The sequence below is a fragment of the Vitis vinifera genome, chromosome 19 (assembly GCF_030704535.1).
Source record: "Vitis vinifera cultivar Pinot Noir 40024 chromosome 19, ASM3070453v1".
Lineage (NCBI taxonomy): Eukaryota > Viridiplantae > Streptophyta > Magnoliopsida > Vitales > Vitaceae > Vitis > Vitis vinifera.
This window is the reverse complement of record NC_081823.1, coordinates 27109509-27129161: the sequence shown is the minus strand read 5'-3', so window position 1 is coordinate 27129161 and position 19653 is coordinate 27109509. Positions and strand designations below refer to the sequence as shown.

Here is a 19653-nt window from a genome sequence, read left to right as displayed (position 1 = left end):
TAGAAAACATTACCTTTGAAGTGGATGTTCCTAAATCTAATAAATATGGAGAATATCAAACACAAAGTCATCAAAAGCCTTGTAAACCCACAATCTTCCACTTGATGACTCAATTTTGATCCTTAGAACTCAAATAGTGGGGTGCTTGAGATAATGAAGGTTAAAACTCTCTCTACTCTCTAGATGGTGGAAGACGACTAACTAGAAACCCTAACCCCTAAGGAGATATTTATAGGGTTCTCTACTAAGCTTAGTGACTTAAGCCCACATAGGCTTACATGACTTAACCCCACATGGGATTGGGTCACTTAATCAAGCCCAAAAAATGTCTTAATTGATTAATTAACCCAACAAGGTTGTCCAACTAATCAATCAGCCCAATTTAGAGATATCGTTCACTAACCGCTATGCAACCTCGCGTAATTGTCAAAAGGCCCTTATACACATAAGTGAACCTAGAGCTTATCCAACCTTCATAAACTATGTCATCACAATATATGAGCTCGAACAAGGACCATTGGGACCCATAGGATGATACTAGCTCTCTCATAATTCAATTTTGAAGTCCTATGTGAATAATAACAAGACGAAATTTAGGTCTATGACCTACTATCCATTGCATGCAAACTCTTCATGAACCGGTGTTTGTAACTTAACAAGGCAGTGTTATCACTTATGAAGTTTACCTTTTCAATCCTTGAGTTACAAATTCCACCTATTATATGACCAATTGACATATTCTAGTTCCAAGGAGAATATATTAAATTTCCACTAAGGAAATGTTGTGACTATAATCTTCTAGATCACATGTTTTATGAATCACCCAAGATGACATACTATCTCAATCTAATGAGATGTCATGGTATCTTTATTGAGAATACATGTTGCCACCAACCTCATCAATAGTAACCTAATCCATGGGGATGTATGACTGCCTTAGAGTCTCACCCTAAGTCAAAGCCTCTTATTAACTTTGGCACAAACTCAATATCCTCTCAAAGTTAAGAGTTCATGCAATATAGTAGTTTGGTAATTTATGACAATTGATAGTCTTGCATCGTGATTCATTGTAAGTCCTATTTATTATGTAACCATACCCACTAATGTAATAACCATGGGAAACTCATACCTTCAACCAAGACAAGCTAGTCATTCCTCTAATTAGAAGGTAGCACACTACATTCTTTATTGAATTACCTAAATCCATGAACCAATTGTAAACAATTTATCATCTTATAAAGAACCTATGACTTATATCCTCTGTGCAACGTTTAATGCATTGAAGCCATGTCCAATGCAAGTGATATAAACGTGTATGCTCAGATAAAAAATTAATGCAAATAGGATAAAGGGAAGCCAAGAAACATAAATAAATAAATTTATAAATGAATCTCAATCTATTACATCATGTTTTGCTTTCTAGAGTTCAATCCTAACAAAAAAAATGTAAGTTGCAAATTCATTCTTAACTATGGTAGAGAAAGGGCGAAATATGTTTAAAAAGAGCTCTAAGAGTTGTGAAACGTGATGAGAGATTCAAAAAATGAAAATGGAGCAATGCATAATATGAGCAATAATAAATGAAGATTATGGAGAGAGTTAGAGAGCAAGCAAATAAGATTTGAGGTCATAGTTGAACTTTAACATGGGAATTGAAATTCAAAATGTAGAAACAACACTTTCATTTTTAGGTGAATCTTGAAAAACTTTTTGAGATCACTTTGGGGCAAGCTATATATTATTTTGAATATTGGGAAGCCAAGAGTCCAATGCTTTCAAATGGTTCACAAATCAAAGAAAAATGAAGAAGTTACGGTCGATTAAAGTCAATTGGTAAGAATAGGTGTTGATTTTGAATTTGTAATGAAGCTAACAAATTCAAAAAAAAATTGAAATTAAAATCATTCATTTCCAATTTGAGGAATCTAACTAACCAATTTAAAATCTAATTCAAAAAATGCCCATTTTAATCAAAGTCTTATTCACCTCAAAATTTGCATTTTTAGCACTCCAACAACCTAAAATGGGTCCTAAACAATTGAAAATTGCAATTGTGTTGGGTTTTTTTTTAGTTATTTTTAGGTAATTCGCAATTTTATTGTTTTTTAGTTATTTTTAGGTAATTATTTGAAAATAAATTATTAATAAGAGCATACCACTTGGTAGTTTTTACATTAGCTATAAGAACCCAAATTTGAGGTTTTGAGAGAACTTCTTAGAGATTTCTTAATTATTCTTGAGAGAAAGAAGAATATATTGAAGAATCCTAGTTGGTTTTCTTCTTCTTTTTTATAAATAAAAGTACTGTGTTGGGTTTTTTTTAGTTATTTTTAGGTAATTCGCAATTTTATTGTTTTTTAGTTATTTTTAGGTAATTATTTGAAAATAAATTATTAATAAGAGCATACCACTTGGTAGTTTTTACATTAGCTATAAGAACCCAAATTTGAGGTTTTGAGAGAACTTCTTAGAGATTTCTTAATTATTCTTGAGAGAAAGAAGAATATATTAAAGAATCCTAGTTGGTTTTCTTCTCTTTTTTATAAATAAAAGTATTTGCTTCTGATTTTTTTTAAATTTAATAATGGTTCTTTTGTTAGGATAGATCCCTTAAAAGAATGACATGATGCAACAATAAATGGAATTCATTAATATTTATATTATAATTTTGATTCTCTTTTCACTATCCTATAATTTTGCATTACACATGTTGAACATCCAAACCTATATCACTTACATTATATGTGACTTAGGTGCATTAGGAGTTGTATGAAAGATCCAAGTCATGGGTTTCTTACACATTGATAACTTATTCATCCATACTACCCCCTAATTGAAAGAATAACTTATCTTGGTTATCAGAATAGGTTTCCCTTGGTTAGTGCACTCATGCATATGGTTATACATTGGATAGGACCTACAATGAATCATGGCATTGATAATCAAGTAGTCATGATTCATTAAGCTACTATGCTACATAGAATATTAAGATGTGCCAAAGTCTTTAGTGACTTTGACCTATGGGTAGGATCCAAAGATACTGGTCATATATTCCTATGGTTGGATTAAGGCAATTAACAATAGATATTCTCAAGATAGGCACCTTGATATTTCATAAGGTTGAGACATTGTATCCTTTTATGTGATCTTAAGGGCATGTGATCATGAAATCGATGGCCAGAATGATTCTTTTAATGGAATTTGACATATGCTCTCTATTAGCTGGAGTATGTCAATTGTTCATATAATAGGAGGTTTTATAACTTAAGGATTGGAGAGGTAATCTTAAAAGCTTGATAGTGTTCACCTTATTAGATCATGGACACCGATTCATGAGGAGTTTGCATTCAGTTGTTAGTAGATCAAAGACTTAAGTATTAGATCTTAATATAATATTATAGGATACTAGAGTACAGTTGACTCTTTATAGTGGGATTTTGAGTTAGTTTCATAATTTTATTTTAAAGGAGCTAGTATTTTCCTATAGGTTCTAATGGTCCCTACTCGAATTAGTATTTCTAGGTGGCACATTACTTGAAGGATATGTGGGTTATTTATTCATATGTGCACATAAGAGCATTTTGGTAAAATTCCAAGATTGCATTAGATCTTATGAAAGGTTTTTCTTGAATAGGTTGATTAATTAATTGGAGCCCAGTAGAGCTAATTAATGAATTAAACCCCAAGAAGGCTAGATTAAGTGATCCAAGCCCAAGATTGGCTCAAATCACTTAAGCCCACAAAGAAACTTATGTAAACCCCCTTAACAGTTAAGGCTCCAATATTTTTCTTCTATCTTTTTAGAATCCATAGAGATGAACCCTAGCCTCCACTTTTCTGAGAGGATTCTACTATCCTCAAGTGCCTAGATTCCATAAGAAAGCCATCAAACTTAAGATTTCCTAGTTCTCAAGATCTACATATGTTTTTTCATCGATTGAAATTGATCTAGGAACATTCATTTCACGAGTATATTTTTTTGAGCACATAGATCTAAGATTATTAGTTTTGAATGCTTCCATTGCATAGATCTAAAGATCCCTAGAATAGTTTTGCATGCACCCTAATGGTTCAAGGCTTGGAATGGAGCAATTTAGATATTCCAAGATCTTTATCTTTTTTTAATGGTTTGTGTGGATGAAAATACACTACTTTAAAGAAAAAATGAATAACCTATAAGGTAAACATATCAAGGCATTTTAATTAAGATTAAAAAAAAAGAAAAAAAAAACTGACATTGAATAATAAAATCAAATGTTACATCATGTCACTACTTTTAAGAGTTCTATTCTAACAAATAGTATCCCGACTCTAATACTGCCCTTATGCGTTGTTGCCTAGGGTATCCATCCTACTTAGTGTCATGGTACTCTTTATGTAGATTTCTCCTTAGAATTCCACTTAGGCACATAGAGTCATTTTCCATTGGTGTAAAATAGGTCACCTTATACCCAAAACTACTTAGTTTTACCCTCATTGGCTAAGCTAATATGACTTTTAGACAATAATTCAAGTTTGTCCAAATCATATTTGCAAACTCATAACAAATCACACTAGGAAATATTTTTCTTAATAAATAATTAAGCAACCATAATATCATAGAGTTGGTGTCTCTAAAGGAACTATGCAACACTAAACAACTCAAGACCCTTAGAGTTGCTAAGTCACCCCTCCCAAATCTTAACTTAAGATGCTAAGCAACACTATGTGACAAGAAAGTGAGGAGTTAACATAGAAGACAATAATTAAAGAGTTTGAAATTGTTACTTTTGAACACTTTACAATTTCATGGAAGCTCTTAAGTATTTAGTGCTTTGTCTATATGAGGTCATCACCTATTTATAGGCACTATTGGAATGTTGTGGAATCCTTTATGGATTCTTATAATTCTATAATGTTTTATATACAAGTAGCTAAGAACTACACATAAAAGTATATGCAAGAATTTCAAAAGAGCTATAAGTATTGACTACTACTACACAAATCTAGTTTAGGAACTTTTCAAAGTTCAAATAATGGAGATATATAAGCCACTAAAAAGAGTTTGTAAGGATTCTTTAAAATACTCCACACAATTCCAAGGACTTCTACCCATTTATAAAGATATGTAGATGCCCTTGGGTCCTTCTAAAACTTTCTATTCTTATATAATCTCACGTGATGAGTCGTTTAGGCAAGGAATAATAATAATCTTACCATATTATTTTAACAACCTCATTATTAGAGATTAGCATCTAAGGAGTTGGTTTGCCTTGGTATGTACATATCAATAATACAAATCTTATTCCTGGCACTCAAGGCAAATATCATAGCACTTCACCAAGTATTAAAATTTTCTTCCATTAGAGGTTGATAAACTAATCCAAATATTGTAATTTTCTCTCACTAGAGGCTAAGAAACTACCATTACTCTTAGAGGATTAGTGTGACAAAGAAAGTGAGGATGGTTTGGATAATAAAGTTTTCTATTTGTTTGTCATAGATATAGATATAGATGTGTGTGTGTGGAGGGGGGGGGGGGTGTGTAAAAAAGAGGGAGAGGGAGAGAGAGAGAAAGAGAGAAAAAAAAACGAGACTTTAAAAACCAAACCAAACTAAACCAACCAATCTAGCCTATCAGATCATCAACATATGCCCTCTTAGATTCAAATGACTCTTTTGAGCCATTTTAGAGTTGAACTAAGCATGAACCATGCAATCCAACAGTTAAACGCTAACCTAAACTAGTTGAACCCTTTTTCTTCAAGTTTTACTTATCCAAAACAACATCGTTTTGATATATTTCATGATCAAACAACTACATTTTAGTCATTTTTGTTCTCTAAGTAGTAGATTGAGCAATAGTCAATAAGTTATCCATGACCCAAATAGGAAATTCAAGAAGCTTATGAATATAGACACCCATATAACCCTAATGCATCATAGTTTGAAAAGGGTATTCTACAAAATAAAGAAGAGATTTAGGAAATGAGAAATTATATGATACCAAGTAGTGGTAAAAGGGAAAAAAAAAAAAACCAATAATGGAGAACTATTTTGCACCAAGAACTTAACATTTAATTAAGAGTATATTAGATAGTCAAATAGTTGTTTAAAAAGAAAATATGATAATTATAAGTTTCTTTTATGATGCATGCATTTCTACTAATGCTTTAAACTCTTTCTACTTCAAAACAATGTTGAATGATATAACTACAATTAATCTTGGATATAAAGGCCCAACTTATCGATTGTAATGAGAGACTTTTGATGGGATGTGTATGAAGGCATATATAAGGTTTATTAGAGTATTAAGAAATTATCTAACTATAATAAAAGATAATACAGGCCTTACACACAAATCATTAAGCAATATTGGAAAAGACAATGTAATAGCATTCATGTCACCAATTATTGATTTAGCCCATATTTTCAATATGATGACGAAAACTTTTGTAACAAGCTAGAGGTGAGATGAATGTTATTGATTAGGAAACTAGAAAATCCACACATAAAGTAACAACATTCATGTCACAAGTTATTAATTGAACCCATATTTTCAACATGATGAGGAAAACTTTTGTAACAAGCTAGAGGTTATTGGATATGTTATGGATGTTGTTGATTAGGAAACTAGAAAAACCAAACATAAAGTGACGGGAGAACTAAAGCTGTTACATGATCACATGGATAGTTTTAAGAAAGAGCTTGCTTATTCTTCACATTATATACTTCAGTCATGTACAAGTTAATTAATTAGTGTGAAATGTTATTTTTAGATCATTTCTTTTTTTAAACTTGCTACTATTTTTTCCTTTATTTTTAATTTGAAACTAATAACTAGATGAATGATAGAGGTTATACACCAAATTTAGAGTGCGTTTGGCAGTGATTCTAGAAAGTGTTTCTAACATCTGTAACATTTGGAAATTTTCATCCTTCAAGTATTAAAAATGTTAAAAGCACTTCCGATAATCACTATCAAATACATTCTTAGAATGTGTTTAATAGTGATTCTAGGAAGCGTTTCTAACATTTTTAATACTTGAAAGATAAAAAATTTTAAGTGTTAAAAAAAAACTAAATACACTTCTTAAAATCATTACCAATTGCACTCTTATAAAAATTGACAATTCAAATAGAAAGTCAAAGTTCAATCTCTTCAGGATATAAGAGGAATCATTGTAGAACTTTGGTAACCTATATACTCCTTTATAGAAACTTACATTTCAATCTTCAAGATGAATGAAACCATGATATTTTATATTAATTGATATGGAGAATTTTTTATAAATTGCTTTAAATATTGACATATTATCTTTTAAATAACTATTTAAGAGATGTGGTGGACAATTGTATTACAGATGATATATTTACAACTTTAATAGTTTAATTGTTATTACTTATTAATGTTTGGATGATTGTTAAGTTAAATTAAATAAATGAAGATATAACATCCTATATTTATATATATGAAGACTTTTAGAGGTTATAAATACTACACAGATTTTTATACAAATTTTGTAAAAATACTCGACAGACAAGGTACTTTAATTTTAATGATACATAAATCATATATTTATGATATCCAATTCAACCATCCACCATTAACAGTAGTAACTTTTCCCATTGATTCGGTTTTGAAAATATCGTATGGTAGAGGACGAACTGTAGTAGACTTGCTCATGGTACAAGAAAGGCACTTTACACTTGCCAATTGTAAACAAATAGAAAATTAAAAAAAAAAATGGCAATATATACTATATTAGATATCTTTTTTTCATCCCTTGGTTTCCACATCGCCATCTAACAATTATCTTCTAAAATGACAATTTTAGAAGATTAGCTGAATTGAAATAGGATTGTATCTGATAGTCGTCAACACAATTCAACACCCAAATCAGTTAATAACAGTAAGTCGAGTGCCCAGTTTCTAAACCAAAGGAAAAGGGAAATCCCCGAAAGAAAGAACATTTAAATAGAAGTTGAGTTTGTATACTTAAAACATGCATCATGTCATAGCCTTTCACGCAAGACAATACCAATTAGTATACAGCTGAGGGTAGAACGTTAGATCTTAACACCAACTAGTTAATCCGTTCCCTTTCCTATTGTCAACTGTGGCTGTCCGAAACAAAAGAGGACATCTCAGTACTACAAGGGAATACATTACACCCTCAGCCTGGTCTGTTTTGTTTTGATGCAGTGACAATACAAGTAGCTGTGTCATCCAAGACTCAAAATCCAGCTCCACCTCAAAAGCAAGTCCTTCAAGCTAAAACATCTACCCATACTCAATGGCTGTACAGACGGATCCAGAAAACTGCCGAAATCCTCCAAAAGAACCACACGACCAACACAATGCAATCCTGAAAATCATCAATTTTCCTAAAAGTGCACACCATTCCCATTGCTATACACACCATTTACCAATCCATTGGAAAGCTTGGTGGCATTTCCATTTTGATGGCCTTTGATCATTGATTGTCCATTACTCATGACAATCTTTTTTGGCACCACCGAGCTTACATGGTCACATGCTGCTGCTATAAGGCCTGTAACAAGAATGAAGTTACATCAAGATGAAATCTTCAGCCAAACAGATGCGCGCGCACAATTCAAAATAGAAAATCATCCAAGGAGCTCCCTAGTGTTTCCAATGACAAAATCAGTTGCAAGTCAGCAAACACAGAACACAGTAACCACAGAGATGCATTTGCAAATTCAACTACAAAATGAAGTTCTACAACAGAATATTTAGCCATGCATAACCAATGCACAAATATTTTCAAAAGCAAGAGAAGATAAATCCATAATTAACAAATTAACAAAAAAACAGTTTCATTCCCATTTTTCTCCTGTAAATCTTCTCCAGCATTTTCTACTTAATGCCTTAGTGAAAACATCACTAACAATTCAGTTAGCCTCACATGCAAAGACATTTCTTCATTAACAAGTCTCTTATGAATGACAATCAACCTCGTCATGCCAAGTTTTTCCATGATTGCTACCAATCTATAAATAAGACTGCTTGTAAGCATCATGAGCACCCAAAGAATCAAAAGAGAATGTATGGAGACTTTCTCACATCAGCCACACCAAGCCACCAACTACTTGCCAAAGAGAACAGAAAAAAACCTCACTGTTTGATAAAATACACTCAGCACAAGTCAGAATTATAAAAGCAGAACCAAAACCTAGGAGCTTCACTCTCCCTCTTCTTAATAAAAATCTCACATTGTTTGATAAAATACACTCAACACAAGCCAGAGCTATAAAAGCAGAACCAAAACATTGCCCAAAGCCCTAATCAGGAGTGTGCACAGCTCTGCAGGAGCAGGTAATTTGTTTTTGCTGTTGGGAAACACATTTTTAGGCTTTTGTTGTACTCCTATCTGTATCACTTGTTCATTTCTTTCTACTAAGATCTCCCATCCTCTCTTGTATTCCTCATTTTTCTCTAATAATATTTCTGTTCTCCATAAAATATTTAAAAAAAAAAAGCACCTACAGGGTGGCAATCATTTTGTTTTTGTTGTAGAGTCACTCTTTTAGGATTCCTTTTGTGTTCTTTGTTTCAGTTATTTCTTTTTTATTAAAAAGAATCTCTCATCCTTCCTTATAGGCCTCCATTTTTTATAAATAATATTTCTGGTCTCCATCAAAAGAAACAACAAAATGTACCAAAATAACAAAGAAAATGTGACAAACACCTGTAGTTCACTATACTGCATCAAGAACGCAAAAACAGAACATGAGGATAAGAACATCCTGTGAGTACAATGTTACTGTATAACTTGTTCCAGATCCTCCAAAATACATAACTGTTGGAGAATTATGAGCTTGTACTTTTCCTTTTTGTTCGCACATTGAAGGATATCTCACCCTTCTATGGTTTATTAATTCATTAACAAATCACTTCTTTCTTGATTAAAAAATCTCTCCAAATACCAATTGCATTGCCCTACAATACCTCTACAATGCTGTAGTCAATGAAGTGCTGATATCAGCAGTGAGCGATGGTTATTGAGTTTATCATAAAAATTATAAATTAAAAAATTTTAAAAAAAAAATAGAAAATTTCCCCTTTATTGGGTGACCAAAAAATCCTATCAGTCAAATATTACAAGGGCAACTGAACAACAATAGTAAAAGTGGTAGGGAGGCAAAGGGCCTGTTTGGTAACTATTTTTGAAAACAATTTTTTGTTGTCTAGAACAAAAAATTTGGCAACTAGAAGATAAAAACAGAAAACAAGATGCATTCGGATAATATCTTTTAGTTGTTTTCACTTGTTTTCTTATGATTGTTTTAAAAAATAATTATACAAATATGGAGAATGATTAAAAATAAAACATTACATATAAAATTTATTTTTAAAACATAGAAAATAGGTTAAAAACATCTCAGGTTCCCAAACAAACATTTCTTCTACAAAACATCATAAAACAATTTTCAAAAACCGTTCTTAAAGAAACTATTTTTTAGAATTATTTTCGAAAACAATTACCAAACACTACCAAAGTCTTTTTTTTTTTTTGCTTTATCATAGAGAAATATATACAATTCTCCAAGAATGGATCAACAAAGCACCAATAACAAGTTAGATGCAAGAACTAGAGAAAACAAAAACGAAATACCAACAAAAAAAAAAAAAAAAAGTAGAGGGGAAATTCCTTTCTAAAATGTGAAAATGGAACCTATTCCATTAAATTCAACACATGCTGATAGGAGTCAGCACTTATACTACTTTTCCCATAAATCCTAAAATTATAACTATAGGATTCTTTTTGAAGTATTTCAACAAAGTGGGAATCACTAAGCTAGAGTCACTACCTACTGTTGAGTATCCTTCCATAAAAATAAAAATAAAAAATAAAAAGAAAAATAGGAACAGCGAGAACACACCATTCCTCAGTCAACAGCAATCTATACAGAGCAAGCTTCCACAAGGAACAGCCTTTTAGTAGGCTACACATCTGAATCCTCAAAAAAAATCACCATTTTTACCCTCAAATGTAGTGATCACACCCATAAAACAAACTCTGAAGGAACACACAAACACACACACAGAGGCACGAACAACAATAACAGAAAGAAGACCTAAATTACCAACATGTTCAGAATGAAAACAGCCCCAGATACATATTTGTCACTAACCCTATAAGACAAATGTCAACAGAAGACCTATGGTCTAAATTTTTTGAAACTTGGAACTATAGTAGTAATATTATTATTATTATTATTTGCTTCATTGATCCTTGATGAACTGATAAAAAATGAATCTATACCTAGCAAAATCAAGAGCCCCCATTCCCATTGTTTCTCTTAACTTATTCTCACATCAATAGTCACAAGCATAATATATCCAATAGTTTGGTAATGGGTTATCCTGTTGCAAACTCAACTAAATAAAACCTATCAACAATTCTCCTTTTTTTTTATTTACAAAACTTGAGTATTCAGAAGAAAAAAAAAAGAGAGAGAGAGAGAGAAAGGGCAACAGAGAAACTATTTCATGATTACAAGGCAATTATGGGTGGGCTAAATTAATAGACCATAAAGTCAAAAGGGATTCACCAACAGAAAAGGAAAATACCTAAGAAAAGTGCGGAAGGTTTTCCTGGCCTTGACTTGAATTCAGGATGGAACTGAACACCAACGAAGTATGGATGATCAGGCAGTTCAACAATCTGTCATAAAAGTATACACCAATAAATCACTGAGAGGTCACAGAAACCATATATCTTATAGAAGGAAAAAAATGGTGTATTGCTGTTATCCCCATATCTATTGTTTCTGCAAGGTACAGTTTGATTAGTCATGCTTCATGTAACAATTACCTCCATGCGGTGACCAGTTTCATCTTTGCCTACAAATGAGAGACCAGCATCTTCAAGTTGTGATGTCATATTGGGATTGACCTGCGTGACATAAATAGTTCCTTCCAATAATCATTCTATTAAAACAATTTTCTTTTTCCATAGGCAAACAAGAATATTATTAAAAGCACATAAACAGAAAAAAAGGCACACCAAAATACACAAAAAGTATAGAAAGGGAGCCAAATAGGCAAAAGATAAGAAAGGAATGTATATGTCTGCCAATGTCTTGCTCCCAACTGGACCACCCAACTAAATACCAAAGGAAACAGTATCTTCTGAATGAGTAAATACATGCACACTTGTCTGTTGACTACACACACCACTTACCTCGTATCTATGCCGATGTCGCTCATCAACAAAGCTCACACCACCATACCTAAAGACAAGTTCAATAATATAGGTAGGTCAGCCAGGACCAAATAATTGCTTGATGAGGAACCATCAAGCACTGCGTCTTCTTAAGGATGTGATTATGAATTCAGTAATGGATGTTGCAATTAAGTAGGAAGTATATCAATCCAACATTGTTGCATTTCCAGAGGATCCTTCTGGATCCCAAAGAGAACGAGAATAAGGAAAATAGTAAGAGTTGCTCCAGAAAGAAATCAGTATTTCAGTCATTTTCAAGCCTTTCCCTTTCCCTTGCTTTTCTTTCATTCTCTAGATCCCAACAGTGCATAAAATAGAAAAGGAAATTTACAAAGAATAAAGCCATACAAGATAATTTTAATGCACACTCCCACAGGTATACATGCATATTAAGCACTCATGCATCCTTATCCTTAGTAGAGTTTTTTCATTTTCAGCATTTTGTTTTTGTTCATTCTTCCTGTGATGTAAATAAAGCCTAAAAGAATAAGAGTAAAAATAAAAAGGAAAAATACCTATTGCACAAGTCAAATTTACTACAACAGACAGACACATGCACAAAACGCATACAGACACAAACATGCAATAGCTTATGCATGCTGAGGTTGTCATCAGGTCTTACAACTTTGCAGATTTACAGTCAGCAAACTCAAAGTATGTCCTCCTTGATCCCAGACGCATTGTTCCTCCCATGTGAGTTTTTGAGCCCTATTAAGTGGAAGAAAATAGCTTAACGACTGTGAACAAAGAAAATTAGATAAAGAAATTTAAGGACAACTTGGTCAAAACTTGTGTAGATTTGCATACCTCTGGCATAAATATAACACAGGGATTCTTTGTTTTTGGATCAAACTCTGTGCTGTTGGCATCTTGCAAGCCAAGAACAGACCGTGCAAACTCAATGACAGCAATTTGCATTCCCAGACAAATACCAAGAAATGGAACATCTTTTTCTCGAGCATACTTCGCTGCAAGAATTTTCCCCTGCACTCCTCGATCACCAAAGCCTCCTGGAACTAGAATACCATCAGCGCCCTGCATTAAAAAGCTGTTCAGAGGATCAATGGAGAAGATAAACCTAAAATAAGCGAAAACAAAACCTCCAGAACATAAATTCAAAAGGCCAATTGAAGGAAGCCTATCCCTAAAATATGGTCACCTTCAAAAGATCCCATGCAGCTTTATGAGCATCAGGGGCCTGCAATGTGTAAATAGCAGTTGAAAGCTTAATAGATAAGATAATAATAAACAAAAAATCTGCAGTGCAGAAAATTAAAAACAGTACTAACCTCTTTTGCAGTTACATCTTCAAGATCATCGGCGGCAATCCACTCTACAATAAGCTTCCGATGACAAGCAACAGAAGCATGCAAAAGAGCCTGTAAATAGAAAATGAAATAGAACTCATTGATCACACTATTAATGTATCAAAACTGAAACAAGAAGTACATAATATATGTGTTAAATACATGGATTACATATTAAAAGTTACAAGGAGCATATTTTTGATAAGTAAAGAAGCAAATTTGTATTAAAAAGAGATGCCAAAAGAGTGACTCGAGGCATACAAGAACAAAACACCCACTGCCACAAAGGCTCAAACAGGAGAAATATCTACCAAAAAGGTACCAGTGTACTATTAAGAATAGAGACTTGAAAAAATAAAGTAGAGCACCAATTACACCAGTTTAAGTATATGCCATATGTGGCTAGTTGAGGGATCCAACATATATCCATACAGAGTAATGCAAATTCCATATAACTAGAAGCCAAAACCCCAAGGCAATTTTTCTTTTTTTTCTTTTTTTTTTATTTTTTATTTTTTTATATAGGTAAACTTCTTTCCCTTGTTTCTTTTGTCCCTACAGGAACATGACTCCGTGAAAAACTGCAGGGGACCATAAAATTCAAATTCCACAGAAACTAGCTATATGAACAATCTGGAAGGAAGTGGATCAGTTCCAAGGTCCAGTAGTTGAGCCAACTATAGTAATAAAATAAAAGCCCATACATCTTCATAGAAACCAATATATGATTTGATTGGTAGTCACTTTTATGCCAAGCAATGGGGTACACACTTAGTATACTTTGTAGGGAACTTTCATCAAAAAAAAAAAAAAAAATACTTTGTAGGGAACCTTTTACCCCCTTGAAATGTCAGTTCTCAAGTTGTAGATTATTTTGGTTTTCTTTATAAGATGTGCGGTTTGTTTTGTTTTCTTTTGGAGGGGTATAGGCATGCTTTTTCCTCTTGATCACAATAAGAAACCACAGCAATGACTTATTGGAGGATAAAAAGTCAATCAGAAAAGATAAACTGAACTCAATCATTTTCAGGTAACAAAATAACACACCTTCAAGACAGAGAGATAAGCATCTGAAAGGCCAGTATATTTTCCAACCATGGCAATCCTGACCTGTAATGTACATGACATTCAAAATCATGATACTTGGCAACAAAAGGTAATGGGACTTCAGTTCATAAATTAGATATGTTTGAAACTCACAGGATTATGCAACGTGTCACAAACTTCTGTCCTGATGGTCCATTCCTTAAGATCAGGCTCCCTAGCAACACTGCAGATAATTGAAATGTTAACAGAACACTGAAAAACATATCACCCATGATTGCAATACAAAAACATTGTCAATTGAGCCAAATTCTATGAACAAGAGATCAAGCAGCAAACATAGAGCAAAATATATGGTGCAGAAAATGAAAAGTGAGTTAGAAGACAAACCCTATAAGGTTCAATCTTTTCAAGATTGCTTCATGTGCCTTCTGGTCCTAATTGACAAGGAAAAGAAAAGGTTCAATGTATTTTATAGACAGGAGAAGTACAACTGAACACAGTTTTGAAGGACTAAAGAACTACTTACTCTTAGTAGCAAAGGGATGTGCCAAATGTTTGGAACATCATAGAGAGTTATGATGTTTTCTGCCTGAAATAAAGTGATTTAATTCAGTTATCTCGCATTGAAAAACTAGTAACAAACTATTTGGAAAAAACCAATACAAAGATCAGCATCTTGATTATGGTACCGGCACATGACAAAATTGAGAGAGTTTGGCCTTAACATTTTCATCTAGTGCCTGTCAAAGACAAATAAAAATAAATTTAGAAACTTGACACCACAATGTTACAGAAAATTAAAGGAAAAGTGGTAGGAAGGAAGAGAAAGCAAGGACCTTTGTACTGCGGCAAGCTAAAATATTTGGCGTCAACCCCAGCCCTCTAAGTCCACGAACACTATGCTGGGTAGGCTTTGTTTTCTAAGAAATAAAAATTGGAATAAAAAAAAAAAACTCATTAGAAACAGTAACTCATGTACACATAAACAGATTGCAAAACTAAATTTACAGTTTCTAGAAATTTGAATCAAGGGAAAATGGTGCAAATATACCTGTTCACCGACAACATTGAGAACAGGCACAAGACTGACATGAATCAAGCAGAAATTGCCAGGGCCTAAACAAAGGAAGATTTGGTTAAGAAGGCTTATTTGGCTCATTTCTACACCACTGAAAGCAAGAGGTGCAATTCACAGTAACCTTACCAACACGGTATGAGAATTGGCCAAGTGCCTCGATAAAAGGCATAGATTCTATGTCCCCTGCATAAATAAAAGTTATCTTTCAACTTATTAAAAATGGGGAAATAGCTCAAGCTATTGCACACCAAGGATGCTAACCTACCGATAGTTCCACCCAATTCTATGACACAGACATCAGCTGGACCCTCTTTCCCATCCACCGGTACAATTGCTACACGCTCAATCCACTCTTGAATGGCATCTGTAATGTGTGGAACAACCTGCAAAAAAGAGAAGGTAGGAAAACTTCAGGGACCATAAATTAATATCATAGTACAGAAAGCTCTGAGCAAGAAAATATAGTCCATTTCAACATCTGAACAAACCTGAACAGTTTTTCCAAGATAATCACCTCTTCTCTCCTTATCGATGACCGACTGTTAAACATCAACCGACAAAAAGAAAATTAATGACAATGGAGAGTACAAGAGTGACAGAATCCTTTCGGAAAATAACACGCAAAGCACAGAAAGGAGATGTGTAATTCAATAATTTGCCTGATAAATCTTTCCAGTTGTTATGTTATTGTCACGAGTCAACTTGATATCTAAGAATCGTTCATAGTTTCCAAGATCCAGATCCACCTTTAAAACATAAAATCAAGTCATCAGTTAAAGAATGCACACAAAGAATCAAATCTTCTTTCAGTGATAATATGGATGGTAGTGGCATACGACAAATCCAATTCCTAGAACGCCATGGCATGTGATATGCAGTGTAATACTGTGAGTCTACTAGAATCATAGAAAGCCAGGCACACCCCGTGATATGATTATAGTGTCATTCATAGTTTAAGTGGATAATGATAGTTACCTCACCGCCATCATCTAATACAAACACTTCTCCATGTTCAAAAGGAGACATTGTCCCTGCATCGGTGTTCAGGTAAGGATCTGCACAAGTAAACCAGTAAAATAAATACATAATAAAATCAATCATTAAAAATTGAAGAAGGACAATTAGGACAATGTGAACTAAGTGCAAAACCAAAAAAGAAAGGGAAAAAATAGCTTCATTTACAAGTGTCAATAACAAAAAATTTACAAGATAAAAAAAGAATGCCAGTGTTTGAGCTGCGTTGTAAAAGAATCCAACCCCTAAAATGTAGTCAATCAAAACTATATCAGGATTCAGCATCACTATACCAATGTTTTTAAAAACACAACCATATCTGTAACCTTGTTGTTTGAAATCACCAGCTCAATTTTTAAAAGTAGATGCCAAAACATCCAAAACACATCAGCTATTCCATAATCACAAAAACTGGAAAAAAAAAAATTGATTTACAGATAAAGAAACAGAGGAAGAAATTGAAAAGCAAAATGCTTATCTTAGGAGAAACAAGAATGAGAATATTTGACCGGAGATTGGAAAGAGAATAATAAAAAGTAAAAAAGGGTGGAGAAGGAAGATACCAATCTTAATAGAAGTGACACGAAGTCCGCAGGCCTTGAGGAGAAGTCCGATGCTACTGGCGGTGACTCCTTTGCCGAGGCCACTGACGACGCCACCAGTCACCAACACGTACTTCATTTTGCAAGTGTTTCCCCCAAAAAAAAATGGCAACTCAGTCTAGTACTAATACTAAGTAATCCAATCCTAGTGCTGCTGCCTTGTCTCTCCTTTCTTTGTTTGTTTCTGATAATACCGAAGAGGCAATGAATAAAAACATAGATAATAGAGAAAAATGAGATGATAAAGATGAATGCCATTTTTGAACGGAGAGAATAATGAAAAACCTTGTTCAAAATGACGGTGTTTACAAAGGCCGCCGCTCCTCCTGCTTTCCGCTCCTTGTTGACGCTGCTTTCCGAAACCACCGCAAGCCCTCAACCCAAGGACCTTCCCCTCTTCCTCTCTTCCCCCTCTTTCCCTCTTATTCTTTCAGGCGGCGCGGTCAGCTGCTGGGTGGCGGAGTGTTTAACAAAACCTCCTTCACCCCCTTTTTAAACTTTAAACCAAATAAAAAGGCAACAATGTGAATGTGGAACAAAGGAGATTTTTTTTTTTTGTCCTTCCTTTCATATTTCCTTTTTCTTTTCTTTTTTTCTTTTTTTTTTTTCCTTTTTTTGCCCTTTTCTTATCACTCATATAGATATTTGTGTTAGGGTTTCTTTCGGTTCACCATCCTTTTATTCCAGTGGCCTCTTTTTCCTCCACTATTGGCAATTTCCATATTCCACGTATATTTAAAAAAATTAACAAAAATAAAAATAAAAATAAAGGGGTGGGGGGTGAGGAGGGGGAGGTGGGGATGGGGGAAAGATCCATACGAAAGAAAAGAAGATATTGATATCATACGAGTCATTTCAGTAGGGCCTACTCCAACTTGGTCATAGAAATGTTTGATTTTATGAAGATAAAATACATTATCCCTTTACTTAGGTTACGTCTGTGCAATTCTTTTATTATTCATAGGCTTGTGGTCTTGGCTTTTGCCGTATCGTCTCTGCGCCATTTCTCTGTTTAGCCCCATTTGCAAGGCTCAATTCTCGGCCTTTTCTTTTGACTGGTTAGTTAGTTAGCTGAGTAGGATTAATTGTTAAACTACCAGTTATTGGGGTTTCAATTTGGACCCCCATTCCACACCTAATCCAGTTGAATCCCCCTTTACCAACCCCAATTCTACATCTATGCTTCAATATCACTTCCATCCCCTTTCTTTTTCTACAAAATTAATCTCCAAATGTTAAATTTTATTTTGCATGCACTTCTCTTTGATTTCCAAAAATTTTAAGCAAGTGGAGTATTAATTGAAGCAATTCACGCTTGATACATGTTTTTAATGAAATTGCAAATATCTTGTGAGCAATCATAAATGAATTTGATTTCTGTCAGGAGCGCATGCCTTCTTGCACTCAGTCTCAGGAAAGTTGAGGCACAAGGAATTTGAAATTACTTTTTGCTTAGAAAACTAAAACAAATAAACAAATAGGGCTTCTTAAAAGTGAAACAACTATCATCCACTTTATCAAATTTTGTTTTTAATTTTTTTTCCTTAGATTTAGAGCCTTTTTAAGATGGCATTTATCTTTTTAATATTGGCAATTAAAACATTTACAAAGATGAAGTGTGTATATATATAGTTACCATGGTTATGGCACTAAATTTCATGTATGATATCTATATTTTCTTTTAAATAATAATAATAATAATAATTTTGATATTTTTAAAATTTTTTATTAAATAAAAGTTTATTTCTTACATTCCATTTTTGTTGTGTTCGTGTTTTGTGAAAACAAATTCATAAAAAGAATTTTTTATATTAAGTTTATTATGAAAAATATAATTGAAAATCAAATATAATTTAAATTATATATATTTTTAAATTATTTAATCTTTATATAAAACCTATATATATTTTATTAATTTTAACCTTGTATTTGAAGTCAAATGTTTAGGAAGCAAATAGGGTTAAGAAAAAATACAAGTATGCGACAAATGGTTAAGTATGCCTATTTTAATCATGTTGGATAATATATGGTATTGAGAGCTCTATCCAACCGCCTAGTTTGATTATTTAAAAGATTTTGGTCATCTTCTATGGCTAACGATGGAAGAGTACGTCGATCAACATTATTCTGTTCAAATCGGAGGCCCTATATGTTTTGGTACGGTGAAGTGTCCACAGCTTCTTAGGTCTCAAGCAACTTAGAAAGATTGGCCCATGGCTTAGGAAGTCAAAGTTAGATTTTCCTAGTCCCTCAGAGATGTAACACTTAGCCATCAAAATATTTCAATTGGATAAGGGATCTCTCCGTACCCAGTATTAAGCCTAATTGGATAAATCCCATCACAGCCACGGCTACAAAAAAATCGAGGTAAC

The 19653-nt window shown here is 33.3% G+C and overlaps 1 protein-coding gene across 1 annotated transcript; it reads right to left on the bottom strand.

Annotated features, from left to right (window-relative positions):
- Positions 1–7934: 7934 nt before the first annotated feature.
- Positions 7935–17928, bottom strand: LOC100248481 (uncharacterized). The gene is made up of 22 exons (XM_002265921.4): positions 17567–17928; positions 17243–17465; positions 16641–16720; positions 16325–16411; positions 16154–16204; positions 15931–16048; positions 15792–15848; positions 15639–15703; positions 15424–15507; positions 15277–15327; positions 15114–15176; positions 14975–15021; positions 14741–14810; positions 14588–14650; positions 13523–13612; positions 13393–13431; positions 13041–13268; positions 12856–12941; positions 12192–12240; positions 11823–11903; positions 11579–11672; positions 7935–8534 (listed from the first exon to the last, which is right to left on the bottom strand). Exons 2-22 carry the CDS (start codon positions 17358–17360, stop codon positions 8368–8370), a joined length of 1788 nt encoding a protein of 595 aa, XP_002265957.1. The 5' UTR covers positions 17361–17465; positions 17567–17928; the 3' UTR covers positions 7935–8367.
- Positions 17929–19653: the final 1725 nt, after the last annotated feature.